Source organism: Mesocricetus auratus, unplaced genomic scaffold, assembly GCF_017639785.1.
Source record: "Mesocricetus auratus isolate SY011 unplaced genomic scaffold, BCM_Maur_2.0 Super-Scaffold_100007, whole genome shotgun sequence".
Classification (NCBI taxonomy): Eukaryota; Metazoa; Chordata; class Mammalia; order Rodentia; family Cricetidae; genus Mesocricetus; species Mesocricetus auratus.
The window spans coordinates 65,593,796-65,620,830 of NW_024429191.1; the positions used below are offsets into that span (position 1 = coordinate 65,593,796).

Below are 27,035 nucleotides of genomic sequence, written 5' to 3' on the forward strand. Positions count from 1 at the left end.
TTCTAAAATATGTCTATCTTGTCTGTTTATTTATTTATTTATTTTGGTTTTTCGAGACAGGGTTTCTCTGTGGCTTTGGAGGCTGTCCTGGAACTCACTTGGTAGTCCAGGCTGGTCTCGAACTCACAGAGATCCGCCTGCCTCTGCCTCCTGAGTGCTGAGATTAAAGGCGTGCGCCACCAACGCCCAGCCTATCTTGTCTGTTTATAAGAGAAATAGAAACACTGTTTTTAAAAACCTCTATTGTTAAATTCCTAAAGTCAATGATTTAAGCTAATATCATGTCTCAAATAATAAAATATGCCTTATGTTTCAAAGTAGTTTTGTATTTTTAAGGACCCAGCATAATAAGATATATTTAATCACATCCAGTGGCCTACAAGTCAATGCTTATGCAAATGCTAGGCCTAATGATGAATTTTAAGTTAAACAAGCAGGCAGATTTCTTCAGGACTACACAGGTTCTGTCTCAAAAAACAAAAATATCTGTTGCTTTTTACTATTTTAAAAACTGAATTCTGGGCGGAGGGATGACCCAGAGAACTAGATAGAGCATTTGCTCCTCCAGGGAACCTGAGTTTAGTTCCCAGCACCAACTTCAGGCTGGTCACAATCTCCTGTACAGCAGCTTCAGGGGATCTGATGCCCTCTGCTGGTCTCTGAGGGCACCCACATGTGGCATACATACATATAAACTTTTTAAAATCTCTTAAAAGGTCATGAATACTGGCACATGTCTTTCATCCCAGCATTCAGGAAGCAGAGACAGGAGGATCTCTGTGAGTTCAAGGCCAACCTGGACTACAGATTGAGTTCCAGGATAGCCAGAGCTCTGTAGAGAGACCCTGTCAGTAAATAAACTAACAGGTAAATAAATAAAATCCTTTAAAAAATGAATTCACAAAGTGAATATGAACTATGAGAGAAAATATAAAGCTGTTTTTCTAGTTTTAATTCTGTCAAGACTTTTTGATTTTGGTGGTAGATAAGTACATAAAAATGCATTCTACAGAGCTAGGCGGTAGTGGGCGTACACCTTTAATCCCAGCACTTGGGAAGCAAAGGCAGATGTATCTCCAAGTTTTAGGCCAGCCTGGTCAACAGAGTAAATTCGACTGAATTGCAGGGTAGCTAGGGCTACACAGAGAAACTCTGCCTTAAAAAACCAAAAGAATAAAAAGTTTTTAAAATCCTATAGTGTAAACATAAAATCCAGTTTCCATAATGGCTACCCTAACTGTGTAGAGAAGTCCATTGAGTTGTATAGGTTAAGGGTCTGGTTAATTTTAGTGTATGAAGGGTTTTGTTGTTTGGGGTTTTGGTTTTAGAGACAGGGTTTCTCTGTGTAGCCCTGGCTGTCCAGCTGTAGATCAGCCTGGTCTCAAACTCAAGATACCCACCTACATCTGCTTCCCAAGTGCTGGGATTAAAGGTATGGGCCACTGTCTACTGAAGTTTTTTTTTTTTTTGCAATTTTTTATATAATAAAGTTTAAAAACTTAACAGAAGGGTAGTATGTAAAAAGCTCAGCAGTTAAGACCAATTGCTGCCTCTTGCAGAGGACTTGAGTTTGAGTTCCTGCCCCATGTCAAGAGGCTCACCAGCACCTGTAACATCAACCAGGGAAGTGGATGCCTTCTCCTGACCTCCATAAGCATCTGTGCGTGCGCACACACACACATTTTCTCTCTCTCTCTCTGAAAGAGTGACACTTGCCCTTAACCACTAACCCTCCCAGCCCCCATATACATAATTCAAAAATCTTTAAATCTTTTAAATTAATTTAATTAAAACTTTCTAGAGGGAGGTGTCTTGAGAAGGCAGGGTCTCGCTAATGTAGCTCTGGCTATCCTGGAACTCACTATATAGACCAGGCTGGCCTCAAACTCAGAGAGATCCACCTGCCTCTCCAAGTGCTGAGACTAAAGGGGTGCTCCACTAAGCCTGGCCAACTAAAACTTTTTAATCTTAAAAAAAAATGTTGTCATCAAATCACATCATACCACCGAATATCTGGCAACAGAGTACAACAGAAATTACTTCAAGGCTGGAGAGATGGCTCAGCAGAAAAGAGCACTGGCTGCTCTTCCAGAGGACATGGATTCAATTCCCAGCACTCACATAACAGCTCACAACTGTAACTCCAGTTCCAGGGGATCCAGCATCCTCACACAGACATAAATGCAGGCAAAAAACCAGTGCACATAAAATAAAAATAAATTATCAAAAGTTTTTTCAAATAGGAGCTTCAATCAATAGCTATATATTTTAAAAATCATCCCCAGTTGATGCAAAAAAAAAAAAGCAAACATCATTCCTATAATAATTTTTAATTCCTTTCCTCTTCTAGGCTATATAGTCATTTGTGGGAATATGCCAAAACTATCAAAATTAAAATTCACTCCAAGTAGTAACAAGCCATATTGAACTACATTTTACTATTTTTAAAGGCTAATAAGTACCCAAACAGTTTCTAGTCTTTTTTTAAAAGTTTTACCTGTAGACAACCAACTTTCTTTTTATCTAGCCACCAAAATATGGACTAGGACATTCTTGCAGGAGAAGAGGGTGATGGTGATTTGATGCTATAAATGTTGGCATATAGCATGTTCTTTCTTGAATGACTCTTCTAAAGTGAACAAGTAAAAAATCCACACCAATATTTTCTGACTAATTTTCATTATACAAATCAGAAAATACTTCTTGGTAATAAAATTTTACCTTTATTATCATCTAACTTTTAATTACTTTTAAATATTCACTTAGAATGAATACATGTAAAAATTCATGATACTGAACATGTCCTAGTTAGGTCATCAGATGCCCATCACTCTGCAGCATTCATCAAAACTAGAACAAAGCAAACAAAAAACCCAACAGCGGCAGCTTTTTCAATGAAAATCGAACAGGCAACTAAATCCAAAAATTCCTAACCAAGGTGCTATATATATATATATATATTTAGTATTGCTAAATAATTTCTTCTTAGTTGATGGAATTGAGCCACAGTAACATTTGTGACTAGAAGGGAAGATGAAATGACTCCATTAACCTCGAGTGCTGTAGCATATGGCAGTCATAGGTGGTAGAATGGCTGTGTCCAACAAGAGTAGAAACAAGCCATGTGGCACAGACGTTATCAATTACCACACATGGTGACCATGCTGACACAATGCATCTTTTCCAGAAAGGAAATAACTTGGGCATATGAAGTCGTTTGCTGCCTTGTGAAAGAGTAATCTATAAATGACATATCTGGCACCAAGACAGCACACACAGGTTTCAGTAATTAAAATAAGAAGATTTGAACCTTTACTACATACCTAAACAACAATGCACCATATTGCAGTTATTTTCAAAAGCAGCAATCAAAGTACATATGCGAAATAAGCATGAGTCTTTCAAACATAAAATGATTTCCAAATCCTGGCGTGGTGGCACTTGCCTGTAATCTAGCACTTAGAGGCAGAGATGGGAAAATTCCAGGCTAACTTGAGTTACACACAATACCCTGTCTCAAAACAAAACACAACACCCACTGGCTGAAGAGATAGCTTAGTGTAAGAACACTGGTTGTTCAATTCCCAGCATTCACGTGGTGGCTCACTATCTTCTCCAACTCCACTCCTACAGGACCCAATGGCACAGATATACATGTGGTACAGAGACATGCAGGCAAAACACCCACACACAGCTCTAATTACTTTTCAAATATCTTCAAATCACCACATGAAATACTGAATTCTTGTATCACTTAAAGTATACCAATAATTTCAACTCTTTAGGTATAGAACCTGTGGGGAAAGCTCAAAATTAGATCTAAGGAAAAAAACTTGTAATTATTTCTTTTTGTTTATCTTGAAATATATTTTATTTGTAAAAACAGCTTGTTAAAATTAACATCATCTAAAGTAATTTTTAGGTGTTTGTTTTCTTTAAAAAAAATTTTTACATCCCAACCAAAGCTTCCCCTCCCCCACAGTAATTATTTCTTTTAAGTACTGACAAAACAAAACTGCAATGCAAGGAAACATGGTATGCACTGTGCTTTAAGAAAATCTACTGGGTTTGGACTCCATGGAACTGGGAGACAGAGGCAGGCCTTCTCTGTGAGTTCCCAAGCCTGGTCCATAAAGTGAGACCCTGTCTCAAAAGAAAAAAAATCTAAGACAAACTTCATGTAGAACAGCCCGACCTCCACTGCTGTGTAGCAGAGAATAACCTTGAGCTTCTGATCCTCCTGCCTCCATGCCTGGTTTGCATCTTGATAAAGAGGAGTTATGTCCATCCCTAAGAAAATGTGATGATATACATTCCTTCAGATGGGTGTTGCATGAACTAAGAGAGACTGAAGGCTTGGGATTAGTTAGCAATAGGAAATAATCAGTACAGGAAAGAACAGTATCAATGGGAATAAAGAGAAACAAATTAAAAAACACAAAACAAGAAGACTCAAAATTCTTTACAAAAAAAAAGGTACAGGAAGACACAATTTGGGAAGATCTAGCAGTCTTCCCAGAAAGGCTCACAGGAAACTATGCCAGTTTTCTACTGCTTTAAAACAAGCTGTGCTAAAACTTTCGTGTCTAGAAGTGAAATTGTTTTGCTCTTCCACAATTCTGATGTTGACTGAACTTGGCTAGGTGGTTCTCATTTGCAGATCTCCAAAGCTACAGTCCACTTTGTGGACTGAATATGTGAAGACTCCACAAAACTACATGTCCAAGGTTAAGTTATTTACATTATGCTTTTCTCATTTACATTGAAAACACTCCAGTAGAAAATGAGTAGTCGCAGGAGGTAAGATGGGTCACATGTAGCACATGACGGTTTCAATGTCCTAAGTACTTAAGACTATCCTTTAATTCCTAATTCTCCCACTTTTACCTCCCAAATGCTGGAATTTAATTTTAAAAAAAGATTTACTTTTATTCTAAGTGTGTGCACTGGGTTCCTGTTGAGCCCAGAAGAGGGAGTTGGATTTCTTGGAACTTAAGTTACAAAGGTTGTGAACCTCAGCATGGGTGCTAAGAACTGAACGCAGGTCCTTTGCAAGGTCAGCAAGTGCTCTGAACCTCTGAGCCATCTCTACGGTTCCAAGTGCTGGGATTTCAGTTATGTCACTATACCTATTTCTTAGTATGTAAGTATAGTAGAAATAAGACGTGATTTTAGGAGGCTGGAGAGATGGCTCAGCAATCAAGAGCACTGGCTGCTTTTCCAGAGGGCCCAACACCCTCACAGACACTTCTTAAACAGTGACTGAGAACTTTAAAAGTTCTAGCCAAGCCTGGCCACACAGTCTATAAGCTTAGTTATTCAGGAGGCCAAAATAAGCAGATCACCAGTTCAAGGCTAACCTAGAAAATGTGGCTGAAAGGTTTTTTTTTTTTAAGGTTGAGGATATAACTCAGTGGTAGGGCCCTGAGTGGTTGGTCTTAGGTTCAACCTACAATAAAATAATAATAATAATAATAAGTAAATAAAAACAAAGAAGTGAGTGTCTCAATGAGGGGATGGAGCAGAGTTTTGTATTAGCTAGTCTTAGGAGTAAACAGTTTTACTTTTATTTATGGTGCTGTATCGGTCAAATCTTTTAGATTCAAGAGGACCTACTGTACCCATCTTCCGTTAAAAGAGCTAAATAATTTATTTTAAAGTACTGCAACATTTATCTTAATGAGTTTTTAACAAAGTTCAGAAACTTGAACATTGAGACCTCAGAAATATGTTCCAAATTTAATTTCATAGGATATCATCTAATGTTAATAAATGTACAAGAAACAAATACATAAATCCCACAATTATATTATGTATCACAGTGAGAACTATTAATTCCAAAGTGATGGGGCATAGTGACAAATTCCTGTAATCCCAGCACTTGAGAGACAGAAGCAGGCAGAACTGTGAGTTCAAGGCCAGCCTGGTCTACAGAGTGAGCTCCAAGCCAGTCAGGGCTACATAGTGAGACCTTGCCTCAAAAAAAAGGAACCAAGTGACTAGAGATTTTTTCCTTAAATCTAGTGCTTTTCAAATTTAAATCCTGCACCAAAAGAAAAGTGCCTAGAAGTCATTAAATATTTTTGGGGGGAGGGGGAGAGGAGCATGTTTTTTGCATTTTGAAACACAGTCTCTATGTGTAACACTCCTGGAGCTCATTCTGTAGACCAGGCTGGCCTCAAACTCAAGAGAACCACCTGCCTCTGCCTTCCCAGTGCTAGAATTAAAGGCACATGTCACCACCATCTGGCTGGGGGTGGGGTACTTATTAAGTCATTCTACTTATTTTTGTCTTCATTTTAACATTTTTTTTCTTTCTAAGAACTAATGTACTTCCTATCACTGAACCAGTTAGTTTTGTAATTATAACTCTTTGAGCCTCACTTTATATGGCTTCTTGACATAAATTCTCTTTACATCACTGCTTGATTTTTGTCCCTTATCTTGCAACTTATTTCTGAAAGTAGGTAGGATATAATCTCCTTGAGTTCTCCCTCCATTCCTTTTGAATGGGTGTAATTCTTTTTTTTTTTTTTTTTTTTTTTTTTTTTTTTGGTTTTTCGAGACAGGGTTTCTCTGTGGCTTTGGAGGATGTCTTGGAACTCGCTTGGTAGTCCAGGCTGGTCTCGTACTCACAGAGATCCGCTTGCCTCTGCCTCCCGAGTGCTGGGATTAAAGGCGTGTGCCACCAACGCCTGGCTCTGAATGGGTATAATTCTTATATCTTCATAAAATAAATTACACAATAAAACTATATTTAAAGTAATAGAATGCTTAAAAACTCACATCTCACTACACACAATGGAAGACAAACAGCTGAAATATCAAAAAGCCTATGTCAAAGGTGAACTGAAACTGGAAAACAAGCAAAGAAATATACTGTGGTCAAAAATATACGAAATCTTGTCAACAAATTTTATGCCAAAATCAGTTCTAAGGGAGCAAAATGTTCTGTAAATTTTAACAGTAACAGTAAATTTAGGCACTGTTTAGGTAACTAAAAATACATATTTTGAACAGTTAGCTTCTCTCCTGTAACTCAATATGTTTTTTAAGCAATAGAACACTTCAGCTTTGTCTCAAATCTGAAATTAAATATAATCTGAATATTACTGATATTTATTGTTTTATTTATTTATTTTTGACATATGGTCTTGCTGTACATCTCAGGCTAGGCTGGAACTAGCAGCAATCCTCATGCCTCAGCCCCCTGAGTACTGGGATTACAGGAACATAGTTACCACACCTCTGTGATCTTGAAAGTAAATATTTTCAGAGTTACTAATTTTCAGTGACTGTCTCATAATGCCTTTATAAAAATAGAGGATAGAAAGTCAAACCATCATTTATAAACAAATCTTGATTATAAATAAGGCAGTAAAAATAAATATGAGCCGGGCGTTGGTGGCGCACGCCTTTAATCCCAGCACTCGGGAGGCAGAGGCAGGCGGATCTCTGTGAGTTCGAGGCCAGCCTGGTCTACAAAGTGAGTTCCAGGACAGCCTCCAAAGCTACAGAGAAACCCTGTCTCGAAAAACCAAAAAAATAAATAAATATGAAAAATAAAGATGTCCAAATTGATATTACTTCAGGCAGAGTTAGAATGTATGTCTTGTAACTTTAGTCCTAGGATCATTCAATCAGTTATAATTTTATCACCAATTGAAGAATTTGATTAAGAACATTATTGACAAAAATCAAGCAGTGGGGATGGAAGATGGCCAGTGGTCAAGAACATGCACCTGTAATCCTGGCACTCGTGTGGCTTATCAGGAGGCAGAGACAGCAGAGCCCCCTGGGAGCTTGCAGAGCAGCTGGCCTGGTCAATACAAAGAGATACTGTCTCAAACTCAGTAGAAAGCAAGGACCATCCACCCCATGTGGACTGTGGATCAACACAACCACATTCAACCACATACACAAATGTGCACACAAACACATGCATTACACAGGAAAGATATTGGTAGAATGGCTTTGTGTCTGTGTGTGTGTGTGTGTGTGTGTGTGTGTGTGTGTGTGTGTGTGTGTGTGTGTGTGTAGGCCTGATCACAACTCAACATCTCATTTCCCAGGGACTGTACACCCTACCCTTTTAAGATGGCCTCACTGGCTTGAACTGGGCTGGCTGGCTCATGAACCTGTGATCTGCCTGTCTCATGTTTCTTTCCTGTGTATTCCAAGGATGGAACTCATATCCTCATGCCTGAATTGCAAGCATTTTACTGAATGAGGTATCTCCCCAGCCCGATGGAATGATCTCTAAGTTTTTCTCTAGCAATATAGATATGTAACAACTATATTAAAAATGTTAAGCCTGTATCCTAAAAATAAACAAAACCAGGTGCTGAATTAGGTTATATGAGCTTTTAACTTTATATTTTATCATAATAAACACCTATACTTATTTGGAACCAAATTGATTTTCAAGTGCAGCAATGGACAACATAAATTTCTAGTGTCCATTCTTCCCAAAATGAGTTTTACAGCAAACTATATTACCAGCTTATGTTGTACTAGTTGTGTCCACAACATGGTAAAACATGGAAATGACATTAACAACACTGGAAATGAATACATGATATACATCTACATTAAAATGTCATCATGAAGAATGGGTGGTACACACCTACACACCTTTAATGCTAGCACTTGGGAGGCAGAGACGGGGATCTCTGTGAATTCAAGGCCAGCATGGTCTACAAAAGCGGAGTTCCAGGACAGCCAGAACTGTTGTTACAGAGAAACCCTGTCTCAAAAACCAAAAGTCTTCATGAAACCAATTAGTATGTACAAAGAATATGCCAGTTAAAAACAAGCCACCCCGGGGCACTAGAAGTTCCAGCAGGTTTAGAGCATGTGCTGTTCTTGCAGAGGACCTAAGTTCAGCTCCCAGCACCTCCAGAGTCTCTCAGAACTACCAGCAATGCCAGTTTCAAGAGATCTAACACTCTCTCCTGAGCTTTATAGGCACCAGGCACACACATGGTACGCAGATACATAAGCAGCCAAAACACTCATAAATCTTGGAAATATTTTCTGTGTGCACACAAATATATTTGTGTTAGCTTTTCATCACTGTAATAGCTGAGATAAAAGGGTTATTTTGGCTCAGTTTTAGAGGTTGTAGCCCATCATCACACAAACTCATTGTTTTCAGGCCTCTGGTGGGTTTGCCAGATGGCAATGGCAGATGCACACATGACACATTTAAACTGCTCACCTCAGGACCAGGAGGCAAGAGAATAAAAGAGACTTGGGGTCCCACGAAACTCTTTGAAGTACACCCTCAATGATCTAAAGATTTCCCATCAGACCCCACTTCTTAGTTTCCACTACCTTCAAATAATAACTCCCTGGGAAGTAAACTTTTAGCCACATTAACCTTTGATGAATACTTACAAGTCACATTATCAATATTCATGTATGCACATCAATTACCAGAAAGGGCAATCATATTGATGACATGAAATAAAAGGAAATCTCTACCTTTTTAATTGATTATATAATCTAACTCGAAAATGAAATCCAAATGCAACTACCATTTGTGGTGATATATTGTTTGTGATCTAATAAAGCTTGCCTGAAGATCAGAATGCAAAGCTAGTCAGTCATACAGGCCAGGCAATGGCAGTATACACCTTTAATCCCAGCAGCCACACTAGTTAGCCATGATGCATTCACTTTGCAGTCATGCTGAGGATAAGATTGCCCTAACCTTGGTAGAGGTAAGAACCCTCTCTCTAGTGGTTGGCTGCTTTGTTTTTCTGTTCTTCAGCTTGAACGCCAATATCGGTCTCTTGGTTTTTATTATTCGTGCTACAACCATCTGCCAGGTTGACTTGTTTGTCAAAACCAATTGGAGACAGCAAGAAAGATAAAGACTGGATTTTCCCTCAGAGACAGGGTTTGTCTGTGTAGCCCTGGATGTCCTGGAACTCACTCTGTAGACCAGGCTGGGCTCGAACACGGAGATCTGCCTGCCTCTGCCTCCCGAGTGCTGGGAATAAAGGTGTGTGCTAATGCAGAGGACTGAAGTCTACTTCCTAGGACCTTCACTGTCATTTGTAACCCCAATTCCAGGGGATCCACCAGCCTACTCTGGCCTTGTAGGCACCAGCACACACATAGTAAACATACACACATACAGGGAAACTACCCATATACATAAAAATAAATTAAAATGAAAAGCAGAAGTAGAAAATAGACTCCCCAAAAGTTGTCCTCTTACTACATGTACACCATGGCATACACACGCGGACAAAAAGGGAGGAGGAGCTTTCTTCAGAAACAATTCTGTAAATATTTTCCCATTCACATCATGTAATTCTGATTCATTCATGCCATAGTATGTGCTTATATTTTATAGAGTATAAACTACTTGTGTGTACTACAAGGAATATCACATCATGAGTCTAACTATATGCACTGACATTAGTTTTGGGTCAGCATCCTTCCTCTGGTTCTCGTGATCGTTTCCGGAGATTTGAAGAACTTGTCTGTGATGAAGAAGCAGTGACAGCAGCATCTCTAAATCCCTGAGGCTGAAAAATGAAGAAATACACAAATACCACTTAAAATAAAGATGCATTTTCCAAATAGTTTTTAAATAACACTGCATCAGGATGTTCTCTAAGACTCGTAGTTTAGTGGTGAGGCCCAAAACCCTTTGGCCCAAGTTAACAATAAGAAAATTCTCTAAAAAGAATCCTGATAAGCCTTACAACACCTGTCAAGAGAAGTGGAAAGGAGCAGTTTGTCCTGGTACTCAGGTGCTTTATAAATCATTTTCACAAAATACTCTGCCTAGTATGTGGCATGCATCTGTAATAAGTAGCAGCCCTCAGGCAGTCAAATCAAAAGTTCAAGGCCAGCCCGAACTATATATAACAAAACTATCCTCAAAAACACAAAACAATTAAGTGCAGGTTAGTGTGAGTAAATTAAGTATGGATAGTGTAAAAACTAAATGGAGAATTCAATTCCAGGATTGCTTTCCATTTTTCTTTTTATCCTTATAATAGTAAGATGGTCCAGGCAGTGGTGGTGTACACCTTTAATCCCAGCTCTTGAGAGGCAGAGAAGCAGATGGATCTCTGTGAGTTCAGGCCAGCCTGGTCTACAGAATGAGTTCCAGGACAGCCAGGTTTTGTTTAAAAAACAAAACAAACAAACAAAAAAACCAAAACCACAAAAACAAGAGCTGGAAAGAGTTGGCTCAGTGGTTAAGGGCACTTGTTCTTGAGAAAGACCCAAGTTTGAGTACCAGCACCCCCGTGGAGGCTCACCCTCCTTGAGCACCAAGCACACAAATGGTATACAGACGCAAACATATAAAATAATAATAAAGCTTAAAAAATATTAAACAATGAAGGTCACGCTCAGCTTTGTAGTGAGTTCTAGGCCAACTTGAGTATGGAGTCCAATGATGTACATGATCAGAAAATTAACATTTCAAAGTGTTACAACTATCTCTAACCAAAATTACTAATATTAATATTTTCCTTTTTTGTTGTTCCTGCTGTTGAGACAGGACTTCAAGCTCACTAAGCTGACCTTGAACTTAGTGATCTGTGTACCTCAGGCATGTACGATCATGCCCAGTTGTACCTTTCCCTTTCTGAAAACTTTGAACATAAAAATCTATCTTTTTAGATCTTACAGATGTCATGGAACATATCTAAGTATTTCTTCTGTTCTCAAGGATAAATTTCAGTTCAACTGTGACTATAGTACTTTGTAAGTACTGTTTTGGTGATGTCCACACATCAAAGCTGTCCTCAAATATGCTTGCTTTTTACAAGATTAACAGAAACCATTTGTACATGACCGCTACCAACATCAAAATCCCATTCTGATTAAATAATACTCACTGTAATCTGAAACGGTATTGTGGATTCCTTCTGGCTTGGTGACTTGTACAACGTTGCAAACCTATTTGAAGAAAAAAAGTACATATAAACATTACCTTAATTAGGTCGCATGGCTGATTTCATAATTTAAAAGTGCAGAGTCCTATACTGTAATTCTATCAAGTATTCTCAAGGACATGAAATGTAAAGAAATACTTAAAAAAAATCAAAAAACAAAAAAACAAAAAATCTTCCCTCAAAGGGTATCATGGTAGATGCCGTTAGTTTCAGGTAGGCAGAGGTAGGATTTTTTTGAGCTCATGAATTCAAGGCTAGTCTGTCTTAAAACAAACAAAATCCTTCTCAAAAAAAAAAAATGCCTCCATGTATGCATGCAATAACTACTACATTCAATAAGATTTATACACATAATTTTTTTAATTTAATTTTTTTTTCATTTTACATATTAACCTCAATTCTCTCCCACTACCCTCCACTCCTCAGAGGGGTAAGGCCTTCTTTGGGGAGTCAACTAAGTCTTGCATATCAAGTTAACACAGGGCCAAGCCCCTCCCCCTCTGTCCAAAGTTGAGCAAAGTATCCAACCTTAGGGAATGTGCTCCAAAAAGCCAGTTCATGTATCTGGCATAGGTCCTGGTCCCACTGCCAAGCCCCCCTCAACAGATCAAGCCACATAACTTATGTAAACAAATTCAATGACAAGATTCAAATACATTATTTCATACATAATGCTACTTAAGCTAAAAATTAAAAGTGGGTGGAAAATAGTAACAAAAGAGGAAGGTACTAATAACAAATGAAATAAAAGTTATATGGCTATTCATCTTAAGTTATATGACCACACATCTTGTTATATACTATATGACCACACACTTTATATTATATGACCACACATCTTAAGTGACACATACAGAAGCCAGTTAGTGGCACTAGGAATATATCTGATGAGCATGACTGAGGCTCTGGGTTCAATCCACAGCATTGCCAAAAAAGAAAAATTGTGCTGGGTGGTGGTGCACTCAGCACTTGGGAGGTGGAGGCAGAGGCAGAGGCGCAGAGGGGCAGAGGTGCAGAGGGGCAGAGGCGCAGAGAGGCAGAGAGAGGCAGAGAGGGGCAGAGAGAGGCAGAGAGAGGGGGGGCAGAGAGGGGCAGAGAGGCAGAGAGAGGCAGAGAGGGGCAGAGAGAGGCAGAGAGAGGCAGAGAGGGGCAGAGAGAGAGGCAGAGAGGGGCAGAGAGGCAGAGAGAGAGGCAGAGAGGGGCAGAGAGAGAGGCAGAGAGGGGCAGAGAGGCAGAGAGAGGGGCAGAGAGAGGCAGAGAGGCAGAGAGGGGCAGAGAGAGAGGCAGAGAGGGGCAGAGAGAGGCAGAGAGACAGAGAGAGGGGCAGAGAGAGGCAGAGAGGCAGAGAGGCAGAGAGAGAGGCAGAGAGGGGCAGAGAGGCAGAGAGGGGCAGAGAGGCAGAGGCAGACAGATGTCTGTGAGTTCAAGGCCACCCTAAGTCTACAGAGATAGTTCCAGGACAGCTAGGGCTGTCACACAGAGAAACCCTGTCTGGAGAAAAACAAAGAAAAATTAAAGCTCTTTTTGTATGTGTGCACATGCATGTGGAGGCCAGAGTTGAGGCAGGCATCTTCTATCTTTCTTGACCTAATTTTTTCTGATAGGGTCTTTCACTGATCTCAGGGTTCAACAAGTCTGCTACATGTGCTAGTCAGCATGCCCCAGAGATCCTATTTCTTCCTCACCAGTGCTAGGATTGCAAATGCATATCACCATGCCCTACTTTTTACGTGGGTGTTGGGGATCCAAACTCAAGTTCTCATGTCTGCATGGCAAGCACTTTACAGCCTGAATCATGACCCAACTCTGCCTTCTACACTCTTAGTAAACAGTATTTTTTTTTTTTTTTTTGGTTTTTACGAGACAGGGTTTCTCTGTATTGTTTTGGAGGCTATCGGTCCAGCCCGGCCTCGAACTCACAGAGATCCGCCTGCCTCTGCCTCCCGAGTGCTGGGATTAAAGGCGTGTACCACCATCGCCCGGCTTAGTAAACAGTATTAACAACAAGAACACAAAACACATAACAATTTTGAGGCTAGCCTGGATACATAACTCTGTTTCGGAAAAACAAAATCACTTTTTTGTGTTGATGCCCTGAACCTAGGGCCTTACATGTGCTAGGCAAGTGCTTCATTAAGCACTGCTACCTCCCTTAAAATTACTTCTAAAACATTTAAGTCATTCACAACAGCAAAAAGATTATTTACCTCTACTAAGAGGTAGAGGTAAATAAGATATGGAATATATATATATATATATATATATATATATATATTTATAAAACATTTGTTTTTAGGATGGAAATTCTGACATATAACTACAAAATCAAATCTTGAAGACACTATTCTAAGTGAAATAAGTAAATCAAATATTGCAGGATTCCAGTTGTATTTGGTTCTTACAGCAGTCAAATTCAAAGATACAAAGTAAACTCGTGATTGCCAGGGACATTATTGTTTAATACTGAAGTAAGGGAAGATGAAAAGTTCTGGAAATAAATGGCATCGAAGGTCACACAAAAATACAAATATACTTAATGCCAGTCAATTGTATAAACATGGCTAAAATGCAGTAAAATAGACAACTTTAATGTCTATCTTATTGCAATTTTATGTAACATAGACTCCAACTTCACAGGAAAACAATCATAGACCCCAGGGCTAGGAAAGTCATTAGCTTCTAGATAACATAATATTCATTTGTTTCCTTTTTTGAGTCAGAATCTCATATGCCCAGTCTAGCTTTGAATGCAGTATGTAGCCAAGGATTGCCTTGAACTTCTAATCTTCCTGCCACTACCTCCCAAGTACAAACATTGTAACCAAACCATATTCATTTATTTTCAAAATTAACTCAACAATGAACATCTTGATTACCATTTATTAACTTTTCTTATTTCAAAATGTTCCTCTCCTCAAGCAAAATTCCAAGAGAAACAATCAAAGACTGTTTTTACTTTGAAAACAGCAGAATTAAGTTCAACTGTCAATACTACAAAAATTAAAGGTATTTCTCTTTAGCCTGGTATGATGACAAATTTCTTTAATCACAGCACTTCGGATGTTTGAAGAGACTACGATCATGAGCTTGTGGATAACCTGGGCTATTCAGTAAGACCCCTCTAACTCAAACACAAAAGAATAGCTGTATTAGAAGCACAATCAGAAATTTTCAATATTTTAGAGTTAGTATTCTATCTTTAATGCAAACATATAATATAAATAGAGGCAGAATACATTTTAATCAGCCTTTTTAGAAAATCATATTTAGGGAGATTTTGTTGTTTTAATGGGGGTATTGTAGAGACTGAACTGTCGACCTAGTATCATCTAGACAAGCACTACCCCAATGAACTATACATGCAGTCCTAAAAGAATCACTTTTTTGGGTTAGTGAGACAGCTCATAGGTTCGTGTCACCAATCCTGACTACCTGAATTCAACCTCCTGATGAACCAATATGGTAAAAGGAAAGAGCCAACTAACCAACTCCCGAAAGTCATCCTGACTTACATACATGCATATTCAAAGTAAACAAATGAATATGCAAAAAAGCCCTCACTTTTGACTCAGTAAAAATTAGCTAATTTTTCTGGGTAGTAGTGGCACATCTTTAACCCCAGTGCTCTGGAGACAGAGGTAGACAGATCTCTCTTGAGTTCAGGGCCAGTCTGGTCTACAGAGTGAGTTCTAGGACAGTCAGAGCTACACAGTGAAACCCTGTCTCAAAAAACCAAAAAAGTATATATCATCTCACATCACCAGTATGTCCTAAAAGGTGCCAAGTACAACTGAATTTTTTTTGAGGAAATTATTAAGATTTGATAACCTCTCTTGTTCATTCATTTTTGGTGTAGGGAATGATGGACTAGGGCTTTCTGAGACAGAGTAGTACTACTACATGCCTTAGACTGGCTGTGAACTCACATCCTTCCTCTCAAGTGCTGGAACATAGATACATGACACCATAACTAAGTCAAAAAAAGTAGTTAAGATTTTTAAGAAGCCTTTACACATTTATTACGAATCCTAAAATTAACACCAGGTGTAGTAACTTGTGTCTATAATATTAAAGCAGGAGGTAGAAGGATTGCTAAGAGTTCTAGGCTAACTTGAGCTATATAAAAGGAAAAACAATACTAAAGTCAAAAGGGAATTGATTAAGCTTTCAAGTTAGAAAATCCTCTTCAAATTTCTAGGTAAAAAAATTTGTATATCATGTCACCATCTCAAAAAGATCCCTTTTCCCAAGAGATTATTTTAAAGTAAACCACAAAGAATCACTTGGCTCAAAGCCCTAGCTGAGATGAAGCTGAACATATGGCTGAACTACATAGTTTGGGTCAGGAAGAAACCAGACAGAAGTACAATTTGTGCTCTAAAGCTGAGCACACATATGAAATGCTGTGTGGGGGAGTGATGTATTACTCCACTCCGCCACCAGATCTTCTTGGCAACGAGTGATATAATTCTGAACAATCTTGGCCTCATATTATCATGAATATGCAAATTGGGGAACCCACATAATATAAGGACACAGACACAATCATGTAAGAATTATTGGAATGTCGTTCTCTTATTTGTCAAAGGTTAAAAATCAGATGTTACTGGGCAGGTGTGATGGTTCACAATTTGAATCCTCGTACTGGGGAGGCAGAGGCAGTCTGATCTACATAGCAAGTTCTAGACCAGTCAGAGCTAAAGATCCTGTCTTAAAGAAAAAAACAAAAACAAAACAAAACAAAACAAAAAGCTGCCAGGCAGTGGTGGCACACGCCTTTGATCCCAGCACTCAGGAAGCAGAGGCAGGCGGATCTCTGTGAGTTCATGGCCAGTCTGGTCTACAGAGTGAGTTCCAGGACAGGCTCCAAAGCTACAGAACAAAACAAAACGAAACAGCAAAATGTAAAATCAGATATTAAGTAGTGAAGGATGGAAACTAGGACATGATAATGTCTAAGTTCAATTTACAATATACATTTGTTATTCAAGGTTTTCATTACAATATACATTTGTTATTCAAGGTTTTCAGTTTTTCTGTTCAAAACTAAACCGTCGTTTTTTTATAATTATAAATTTATAAATTTTTTCATATTTTTAAAATAAAATTCTAAAAAGCATGTAAAAGTATACAGATAGTGGCAGAGTGTTTAGCTAGCATTTCCCAGGCCCCAATTCTCCAATATCAGGGAAGAAAGTGGGTTGTAGTAGTACTCTTCTATAATTCTACTACTTACAAGGTAGAGATAAAAGTTTCAAGAATTAAAACCATCCTATGGTATCTAGTAAGTTCCAGGCCAGTCTGGGCTACTTGATAACCCATCTCAAAAGCAAACAAAAAAAGAAAGAAAGAAAAAAGAAAACCATTACAGCTGGGGCAGGCAGGCCTCTGTGAGTTCAAGACCAGCCTGGTCTACAAGAACTAGTTCTAGGACAACCTCCAACGCTACAGATAAACCCTGTTTCAAAAAACAAAACAAAAAAGACAAAAAAAGAAAAGAAAAAGAAAAAAAGAAGAAAAACATTACTTTATGCTATCTTATGCAAGGGACTACAGCTCAGTGGGAGAGCTTGTTATTTAGAATGCACAAATGTCCTCATTTCAATTTCCAGTACCCCAAACCAAAACCAAACAAAACCACCATAGTGCCTACATGCAAAGATTTCACAAAACTTTAAAGACAAAAGTATTTGGTTTCCGACCCAGACCTCCTGATCATGGGTGTCAGTTAGGAGGCCTGGACAATTTATGGGGCCTCTGGCAGTGGATCAGTATTTATCCCTAGTACACGAGTGGACTTTGGGAGCCCATTCCACATAGAGGGATACTCTCTCAGCCTAGATACATGGGGGAGGGCCTAGGCCCTGTTCCAAATAATATGACAGACTTTGAAGATCCCCCACCCTCCCTTGGGACCAGAAAGGGGATGGGATAGGGAGTTGGTGGGGGCATGGGAGGAGAGGAGAGAGAGGGAACTGGGATTGACATGTAAAACAAGCTTCTTTTTAATTTAAATTTTTAAAATCTTAAAGTATTTGGGGGCTGGAGAGGTGGCTCAGAGGTTAAGAGCACTGACTGCTCTTCCAGAGGACCTGAGTTCAATTCCCAGCAACCACATGGTGGCTCACAGCCATCTACAATTCAATCTGGTGCCCTCTTCTGACAGAACACTGTGTATGTAATAAATAAATAAATCTTTAAAAAAAAAAAAATCTTAAAGTATTTGGTTTCAAACAAAGAACAAAAATATATTGATTCTTAAGTTACTAAACAAAGTCAATTAATTCTGATTTTTATAAAGTATGCATACCAAACTAGAGAGGCTAGACTCACAACCAAAAATAAAGTAAGCATATTACTGTCATATATCCATGGACATAAGAGAAACAATTTGGAGAAAAAACTCTTTACTAGAGAAGGAAGAATAAAAGCTATACATTCAGGTTTGCATACAATATCATAATTATCTTCTAGAAAACAGTTGTTATAGGAGAAAGAGAAAAATTCATTCCTGACCAAGTTAGGTTTTAGTGACTACACTTCAGTACAATCTTTTAGAACTGACTCATGCAGTCTGCCTCTCTTTTACAGAGGCTACTTCTCAAGAAACAGAGACTATAAGGGCTGGAGAGGTAGCTAAGTAGTCAAAAGCATTCATTACTCTTGCAGAAGACTCTCTGATTCAATTCCCAGCACCCACATGGTGGCTTACAACCATCTGTAATTCCAGTTCCAGGGTATCCAATGCCTTCTTCTGACCTCTGTGGGCACCAGACATATAGTGTTACACATACATATAGGCAAAAATAGGTAGGAAGATTACTCACATAAAATAAATAAATCCATTTTTACAAATTTAATAAAGCTGTAAGTGTTGGCACACTCCTTTAATCTCAGCACTCAGAAGTCAGAGGCAGGCAGATCTGAGTTCAAGGCTAGCCTGGCCAACATACTGAACTCCAGGACCGCCAAGATTACTAGAAAGACCCTGTACCAAAACCCTCTACCCCCCAAGAAAATTTGTACATCAAACAGAGTCTCATGATACGGCTTTCTTTTCTTTTTTATGCAGTTTCACTGTCCTAGGCTGATATGGAACTATACAACCCGTGTTAGCCTCAAACTCAGGCTATTCTGCCTCAGTCTCCAGAGTGCTGCAATTACAGACGTGTGCCAACATACCTAGCAACAATATGGATTAGAAAGAGCATTAGAAGGTGGCATGTAATGCAGCTTTCTAAAAAAAATTACAGTGTCACCAACTAAGCTCAATATTGCCCTACATACTGCCTCAGTTTCCTCCTTTATCAGAATACTTCCATACCAAGTTCTCTAGGTTGTGCCAATTAATCACAAAGCAGAAAGACTGGCATAAATCTGACATTTTTTGAAGTTCAGAATAAAAGACTTCATAGCTTTCAGTGGCCTATTTTAAAGAAAAGGAAAGCTGGTTCGTTCACTTGCTCAGCAGCTTTAGAAATAAACACAAAGGCTTCATGCTGCCATGATTTTATTTTAAAGAACAATATGTGTGAAAGGCAGGTAAATACATGGGTAATAAAAGGAAAAAAAATGACAGACACAATTTCATGCAAGAACTATATTAAGCAACTAAGAAAAACTATCCTATTTTCCACATATATTAGCCCTAACACTAACCTCAAAAGTTTCCCTTTTGTCCTGATTTTATTCTTTCAATCCCTTTTGGGAACACAGAGTACCACGTCCTTCTTCATAGCTAATAAGTAATTTCAAAGAGTATTAGAAGGCAGCAATTCCTTAGCCACCTACATGTTCCAGGTGCATTCACCCCATCATTTAAATATACAAAGAATTCCCTATGTAGCTGAATGTGCAATATTAACATCGTGTTTCTGTGTTTTCTCTAACTGATGTCAAACAAGGCAACAAAAAGCAGTGGTTTATGGGTCACCGCAAATCTCAAGCTGGGAACTAATGCTAGAAACCATTAAGTGTTCAGTGTAATTAGACTGATATACTGAATTATGAACCTATTTGTATACTGACCTTTGCTTTTGTTCCCAGTGAAAAATAAGTCGTATAGTAGCAGCATGTCCCCAGCTTTCCCCTAAAAAAAAAAAAAAGAAAAGAATTAACTATATAGTACCTTTAGAATGTTATAGGTTCCTTAGAAGTCTCTGGCCAAATACTCTTTTTTTTTTTTTAAGATTTTATTATGTACACAGCACTCCATGTATGCCTGCAGGCCAGAGGAGGGCACCAGATCTCACTACAGATGGTTGTGAGCCATCATGTGGTTGCTGGGAATTGAACTCAGGACCTCTAGAAGAGCAGCCAGTGTTCTTAACCTCTGAGCCATCTCTCCAGCCCCCTGGCCAAATACTCTTATGTTACCAAATTTAGAATAAGAATATTCTTGGACCAGGCAGTGGTAGTGCATGCCTTTAATCCCAGCACTTGGAAGGCAGACACAGATAGGTTTCTGAGATCTAGATCAGCCTGGTCTACAGAGCAAGTTCCAGGAAGCAAGAGCAATTAGTTACACAGAGAAACCCTGTCAAGAACCAAGAAAAATAAATACATGATAATAATAATAATAAAGTATTTACTTAAAAAAAAAAAAGAATATTCTTGGGCCAGGCAGTGGTGGTGTACATCTTTGATCCTAGCACTCAGGAGGCAAGGCAGGCAGAACTATCAGTTGAGGCTAGCCTTGTCTACAGAGTGTGTTCCAGAACAGCCAGGGCTATACAGACAAAATACAAACAAATAAACCAAAGAATGTTCTTGGCTTCAAAACCTGCAGGGTATGAGTAAGATCCTAATAGTGATAGAGTTCTACTTATCTAGGAAAGCAATGCAAATCATTATCCTATATTTGTTTCATGAAAAGATTAAGTTCAGTGGATTATCAACCTTCCATTTCATAAGGTCTACTATGTATTTTTAACACCCACAAACAGGGTCTCACTGTGGGCCTGATGGGCCTAGAACTCCCATAGACCAGGCTGGCCTTGAATTATGCCTGCCTCTGCCTCTGAGTGCTGGGATTAAAGATGTGCACCAAAGGTTTCATGATGCAGTCCAGGCCCTCCTACTTCAGCCTTGAGAGGAGCAGGAGCTGCACTTCTGTATCACCATGCTTGGCACAGAGTATTACTGGATTTCAGCAGAGATACATCTTGAAGCATTGCGTTCAAATAAAATCTCAACGTTAGGATTAAATAGACTCATTCTCCTTCCTGCCTAAAACTGAGGAGGTTTTGTTTGTTTGGTTTTAGAGACAGGGTTTCTTTGTTTAGCCCTAGCTGTCCTGGAACTCTCTTTGTAGACCAGGCTAGCCTTGAACTCAGAGATCCACCTGCCTCTGCCTCCTGGATGCTAGGATTAAAGATGTGAGTTACCACCATCCAGCAAAACTGAGGTTTTAATGTCTAGAATCCTACTTTGAATATTTACTTCTCAGGTTTCTGGCAGAGTTGCTAGATATTATCTACTCAATAAGTGTTTGCTAAATTATGAAAGGATTAGTCAGCATCTCAGGACACTGCTTAGTGATGAGTGAATAAGGCAGTCTCTGCTTTCAAAACCTTATAGTATTCAAACAAATGAAAAGGTAGGAAAATATTAAGAAATAAAGATGTTTTATCCAATTCATTTACCAACCTAATGCAGGAACAAGTAACGCCTGATTTTTATCAATCTTTGTTGTCATCTGATTAGTTAAAATAACCTATAAAAGCAAAACATAAGAAAGTTAGGATATGCCAGGCAGTGGTGGCACATGCCTTTAATCCCAGCACTCGGGAGGCAGAGGCAGGCGGATCTCTGTGAGTTCGAGGCCAGCCTGGTCTACAAGAGCGAGTTCCAGGACAGCCTCCATAGCAATACAGAGAAACCCTGTCTTGAAAAACAAAACAAAACAAAAAAAAAAACAAAAACAAAGTGAGTTCCGGGACAGCCAGGGCTATACAAAGAAACCCTTTACCGAAAAAAAAAAGTTGTATGTAAACAGTCCTGAGCTTAATATTCTAAATATAGTAAGTTAAAAGAAAATATATTAGAGGCTAGAGAGTTGGCTCAAATTTAAGACCCAGATTCAGTCTCCAGAACTCACATGGAGGCTCATAACAATCTATAACAAGGGTTTCAACATTCCTTGTGACCCTTTAATACTGTTCCTCATGTTGTGGTGACCTCCAAGCGTCAAATTATTTTCATTGCTACTTCAGATCTGTAATTTTGCTACTGTTATGAACACAATGTAAATATCTGTGTCTTTGGATGGTCTTTTTGGGGTTATGACCATAAGTTGAGAAGCTGATTTATAACTTCAGTTCCAGAAAACCTGACACCCTCTTCTTCTGGCACCAGGCACACATATAGTACAGATATATGTGCAGGCAAACACTTATGCACACAAAATAAGTAACTCTTTAAAAATACAAATTTTTCTAAAGAAAGGGGAAGAGATGAGGTATTTGTGCTCAGTTGTCTGAATTTTTTTTCCTGAGACAGGTTTTCTCTGTGTAACAGTCCTAGCTGTCCAGGAACTCACTCTGTAGACCAGGCTGGCCTTGAACTCACAGAGATTCACCTGCCTGTGCCTCCAGAGTGCCAGGGTTAAAGGTGTGCATGCCCTCCTCCAGGCATCTACTTTACTTTTTGAGATAGGGTCTCTCATAGAATCTAGAATTCCTCTTTGAGTTAGACTGCCTGGCTGGCAATACCAAAGGATCCCCTGTCAAAGTCATTTCTTCACCCTCACCTTCACAGTACTAGGATTACAGAAGTGCACTGCCATGTTCAGTTTTTTTCTTTTTATTAAATTTTTCCACTTATTTTACATAGCAACAGTTTCCCCTCCCTTTTCTCTCCCTGTTCCCTTCCCCCAAAGATTTATTATCTATACAGTGAGGGCACCAGATCTCATTACAGATGGTTGTGAGCCACCATGTGGTTGCTAGGAATTCAACTCAGAACCTCTTGAACAGCAGCCAGTGCTCTAACCTCTGAGCCACTTCCCCAGTCCATGTTCCGCTTTTATGTGGGTTCTAGGGTCCTGATCTCAGGTCTTTATGCTGCCAAAGAAAACACTTTACCCACTGAGCTATCTCTCCAGTACCCTTCCTTTTAAAATTCAAAATTTGAGGCCTAGTGGCATATGCCTTTAATCCCAGCACTTGGTGACAAAGGCAGCTCTGAGTTCCAGGACAGCCAGGGCTACATAGACCTGTCTCAAAAAATAAAATAAAAAATTTGGCCAAATATGGTATTATACTCCTTTGATCCTAGCACTTAAGAAGGAGAAACAAGCTGTACCTTTAAATGCATTATTTTTTGTTTGTTTGTTTTTTCAACATAGGGTTTCTGTATGTAGTCTTAGTTGTCCTAGTACTACTAGGTCTGTAGGCCAGGCTGGCCTTGAACTCATAGACATCTGTCTACCTCTGCCTCTCAAGTGCTAAGATTCAAGTTGTGAGCATGGCATGCATACTTTCTTTTATAAAATGCCTTGGTCAGGGAGGGACTGGGAAGAGAGAAGGGAGGGAAAAATTTTGTAGGGATGTAAAAACAAAAATAAAGTATTCCATTAAATAAAATTAAAAATATTTAAAAAGTAAATAACTTATAAATCACTTGCCTTGGTCATGGTGTTTTGTCATAACAATATAAAAATAAAACAGCTAGGCATAGTGGTCCATACCTTTAACCCCAGCACTTGGGATGTGGGCAGATCTCTATGTTTGATACCAGCCTGGTAACATATGAGTTCCAGAACAGATAGAGCTACACAGTAAGACCTTGTCTCCAAAAAAAAAAAGAAAGGAAAGAGTAAGATCAAGAGTTCAGGATCACCCTCAGCTGTGTAGTGACTTCAAAGGCAATCTGAGCTAAATGAGACACTGCCCTGAAAAACCAAAACAATAAAATCCAAGTCTATAACATTAGCTTTAATTCAGTCTTAGTAGATCCAAAGCCCCTTAGACACAGCATGGACATGGGTGCACAAACATACAAACAGGTAAGACACTCATGCACATATAAAAGTTAAAAAAAAAAAAACAACCCTGGCGGTGGTGGGGCACACCTTTAATCCTAGTACTCTAGAGGTAGGGGCAGCTGGATCTCTGAGTTCAAGGCAAGCCTGGTCTACAGATTGAGTTCCAGAAAAGCAAGGCTACATAGAGAAACTCTGTCTTAAAACAAAACAAAACAAACAGACAAAATTAAAAATAAGGTGGAGAGAAATTGAGAAAGATACCCAATGTTGACGTCTGGTCTCCACAGGCACATGCACACTTGTGCACGGGTCTATGTGCACACATGTACACATACAAACCAAAACTTACATACATATAAATGGAGAGAGCGAGAAAGCAAGCAAGCGAGGTATACTAAAACAGGGCAGGCAATGTAGTTCAATGACAGAATGTTTGCTTAGTATGTCTGAAGTCTTGAACTGGAGCAGCAGCAAAACAACAAAACAAGAAAAACCCACCAAAACCTAGGAAACCATGACACTATGCAGGCTATTTGTCTTGAGCACCCTCTACTGGAGGATCATTTGGATACCATCATTAACAATTCTAAATTCCAATTAACAGTAAGAAATAATTCAAAGAGCACTATGCTTTGGCAAAAAGAATGTGGCAAGAGGACCAGTAAGATGCTCAGTGGGTAAAGGCACTTTCCAAGGAGTCTGACAATTTAACTTTGATCTCTGAGACCCCACCGTGGAGAAAAGTGACTTCTGTAAATTGTCCCCTGACCATGTAAGTGTCAAGGCACACAAAATAAATAAAATGTAACTTAAGAATAAGATTTGGCGTTGGTGGCGCACGCCTTTAATCCCAGCACTCGGGAGGCAGAGGCAGTCGGATCTCTGTGAGTTCGAGGCCAGCCTGGTCTACAGAGCGAGTTCCAGGACAGCCTCCAAAGCCACAGAGAAACCCTGTCTCGAAAAACCAAAAAAAAAAAAAAAAAAGAATAAGAAAACGTGTGTTTCAAATTTAAAGAGGAAGTTCTTTATTTACCTTTGTTGTATCATAGGCATGTGCTAACAACTTCCCTAAAAAGGGGTACCTCAAAGCATTTTCATCTCCACCTCCCTTCCGACAAGTATATTTTGTCAATGGGAAGATGCGCTTGCAAAGTGGGAATTAATGGCAAACAGGTGAACCTGCACTCCTTGGCTCAATGTACTTCTCCCGTCTCACTTCAAATCTCCGATGGCTCCGGGCCTAGGCAGCAGCTCTGTACAACACCTGCCTGCCATGCAAGAGGCTGAGTCTAATCACTATTGTTAAAAAAACAAAAACCGAAAACACTGGCTTTTCCACAAAATTCCTACATTAAAAGCTAGGTATGACAACAAAAGTCTGTTATCTCAGTACTCAGGAGGCTGGGGGAGGAGAATAAAGAGTTCAGGAAGGGACAGACTACATAACAAGTTTCAGGCTATTTATCAAGGCTTTGTCTCTAACAAGCCACAATAACAACTACAAACCCCCAAAACTATGTTCACATTATTTATCTTTACTCAGACAAAATATGTATAAATTTAGACATTGATTTGTTTTGTTTTTCAAGACAGGGTTTCTCTATGTAATCCTGGCTGTCTTGGAACTCACTCTGTAGACCAGGCTAGCCTCAAACCCAGTCCTACAATTAAAGGTGTGCACAACCACCACCGCCCAGCTAGACATTAATATTTCATAGTCTGAACTATAAAATTCTTCTGATTAATACTTACAGCTAATCTGTGATCATTTGCCAGGCTGATCATCTGTTGGGCTAAGCCGTTTAGTAATCGAGTACGAAGTGACAGATCATCAAGGTCATGTCGAAAAGGAAGAGCAATGCCATCTATTATCACTAACTGTACCTATACACAGGAGAGTGAAATCAGATCTGGAGTTAAAAATACAATAACAGAAATGGCATCCCAAACGCATGTTCCACTACAGAAATAAACCTTAAAATTAAGAGCTTAAAAAAGAAAGATATCAAGCTGGGTGGGGTGACACATACCTTTAATCCCAGCACTCTGGGAGGCAGAGGCAGGTGGATTTCTGTGAGTCTGAGGCTAGTCTAGTCTACAAAGCAAGTTCCAGGACAGCCAGGGCTTTTAAGACAGAGAAACTGTCTTGAAAAAAAAAAAAAAGAGAGATGTCCAAGAAGCCTCCCCAGGCCCTCACTTTTACCCTTGTAAATATAGTATGGCAGTGTAACAGCCGATAGTGCCCAGATCACCTGTGGCAGCTATCAAATCAGCACTTGAAAGAGCATGAGCCACAAGACATTTGTGGTCCCTAATACTAAGGACTGAACTGTATGCTTCCCCAAAGCTCTTGTCTTCCAAAGAAACTACAAAAAAGACAAAAGAGAAAGAGAGAGAGAGGAAGAGAGGAAGGGAGGGAGGGAGGGAGGGAGAAGAAAAAGATCTAGCTAGCTAATTGTGTATTTATGATGAAAATGGAGAAATGGCTCAGCATTTGAGTATGTGTTAGTCTTCAGGTCCTAGCATTCTTTTCAAGCAGCTCACAACATCTTGTAACTCCAGGTCTCTGACTAGGGGATCCAATGCCCTCTTCGGGCCTCCAGTCACTTTATTAAAAATAAAATGAGGGCACGGTGGTATATATCTATAATCTCAGCATGCAGGAGATAAAGGCAAGAGGATCATGAGTTTTAGGCTAGTCTGGGCTACAATGAGACTATCTCAAATTAAATAAATAAAGATGAAATTTGCATAGTTTTCTTTTTTATAACACTGGGAATTAAACCTATGGCACATAGTGGTATACATGGTAAGCAGTCTACTACTGAGTATATCCCTCACCCTAGGCTTTCTAACTCTTCAAAGGTTTTCTTTTAAAATTCACTTTACTAAATTACATGTATTAGTGTTTTACCTGCATGTATGTCTGTGTACCATGTTTGTGCCTGGTGCCTGTGAATGCCAGAAGAGGGTAAAGGATCCCCAGAGCCCAATTTTACAGATGGCTGTAAGCCACTATGTGGGTACTGGAAATCCAACCCAGGTCCTCTAAAGAACAATCAGTGCTCTTAACTATTGAACTATACCTCAGCTCTCAAAGGCTTTCTTTCTTTTTGAAAATA

At 39.2% G+C, this 27,035-nt stretch overlaps 1 protein-coding gene across 2 annotated transcripts in view; it reads right to left on the minus strand.

Annotated features, from left to right (window-relative positions):
• Rad51c (RAD51 paralog C) overlaps window positions 1–27,035 on the minus strand; it is a 36,522-nt gene that overhangs the window by 1,540 nt on the left and 7,947 nt on the right. Inside the window, exons 5-9 of one of the 2 annotated variants that reach the window (XM_005076889.4) lie at window positions 25,666–25,797; window positions 21,576–21,642; window positions 19,956–20,016; window positions 11,871–11,931; window positions 10,431–10,541 (exon numbers count right to left, since the gene is read on the minus strand). In XM_005076889.4, coding sequence (XP_005076946.2) covers window positions 10,443–10,541; window positions 11,871–11,931; window positions 19,956–20,016; window positions 21,576–21,642; window positions 25,666–25,797 — 420 coding nt within the window. In that variant the 3' untranslated portion in view covers window positions 10,431–10,442. The remainder of the gene's footprint in view (window positions 1–10,430; window positions 10,542–11,870; window positions 11,932–19,955; window positions 20,017–21,575; window positions 21,643–25,665; window positions 25,798–27,035) is intronic. The other variant, XM_021231069.2, reaches the window with a different exon arrangement.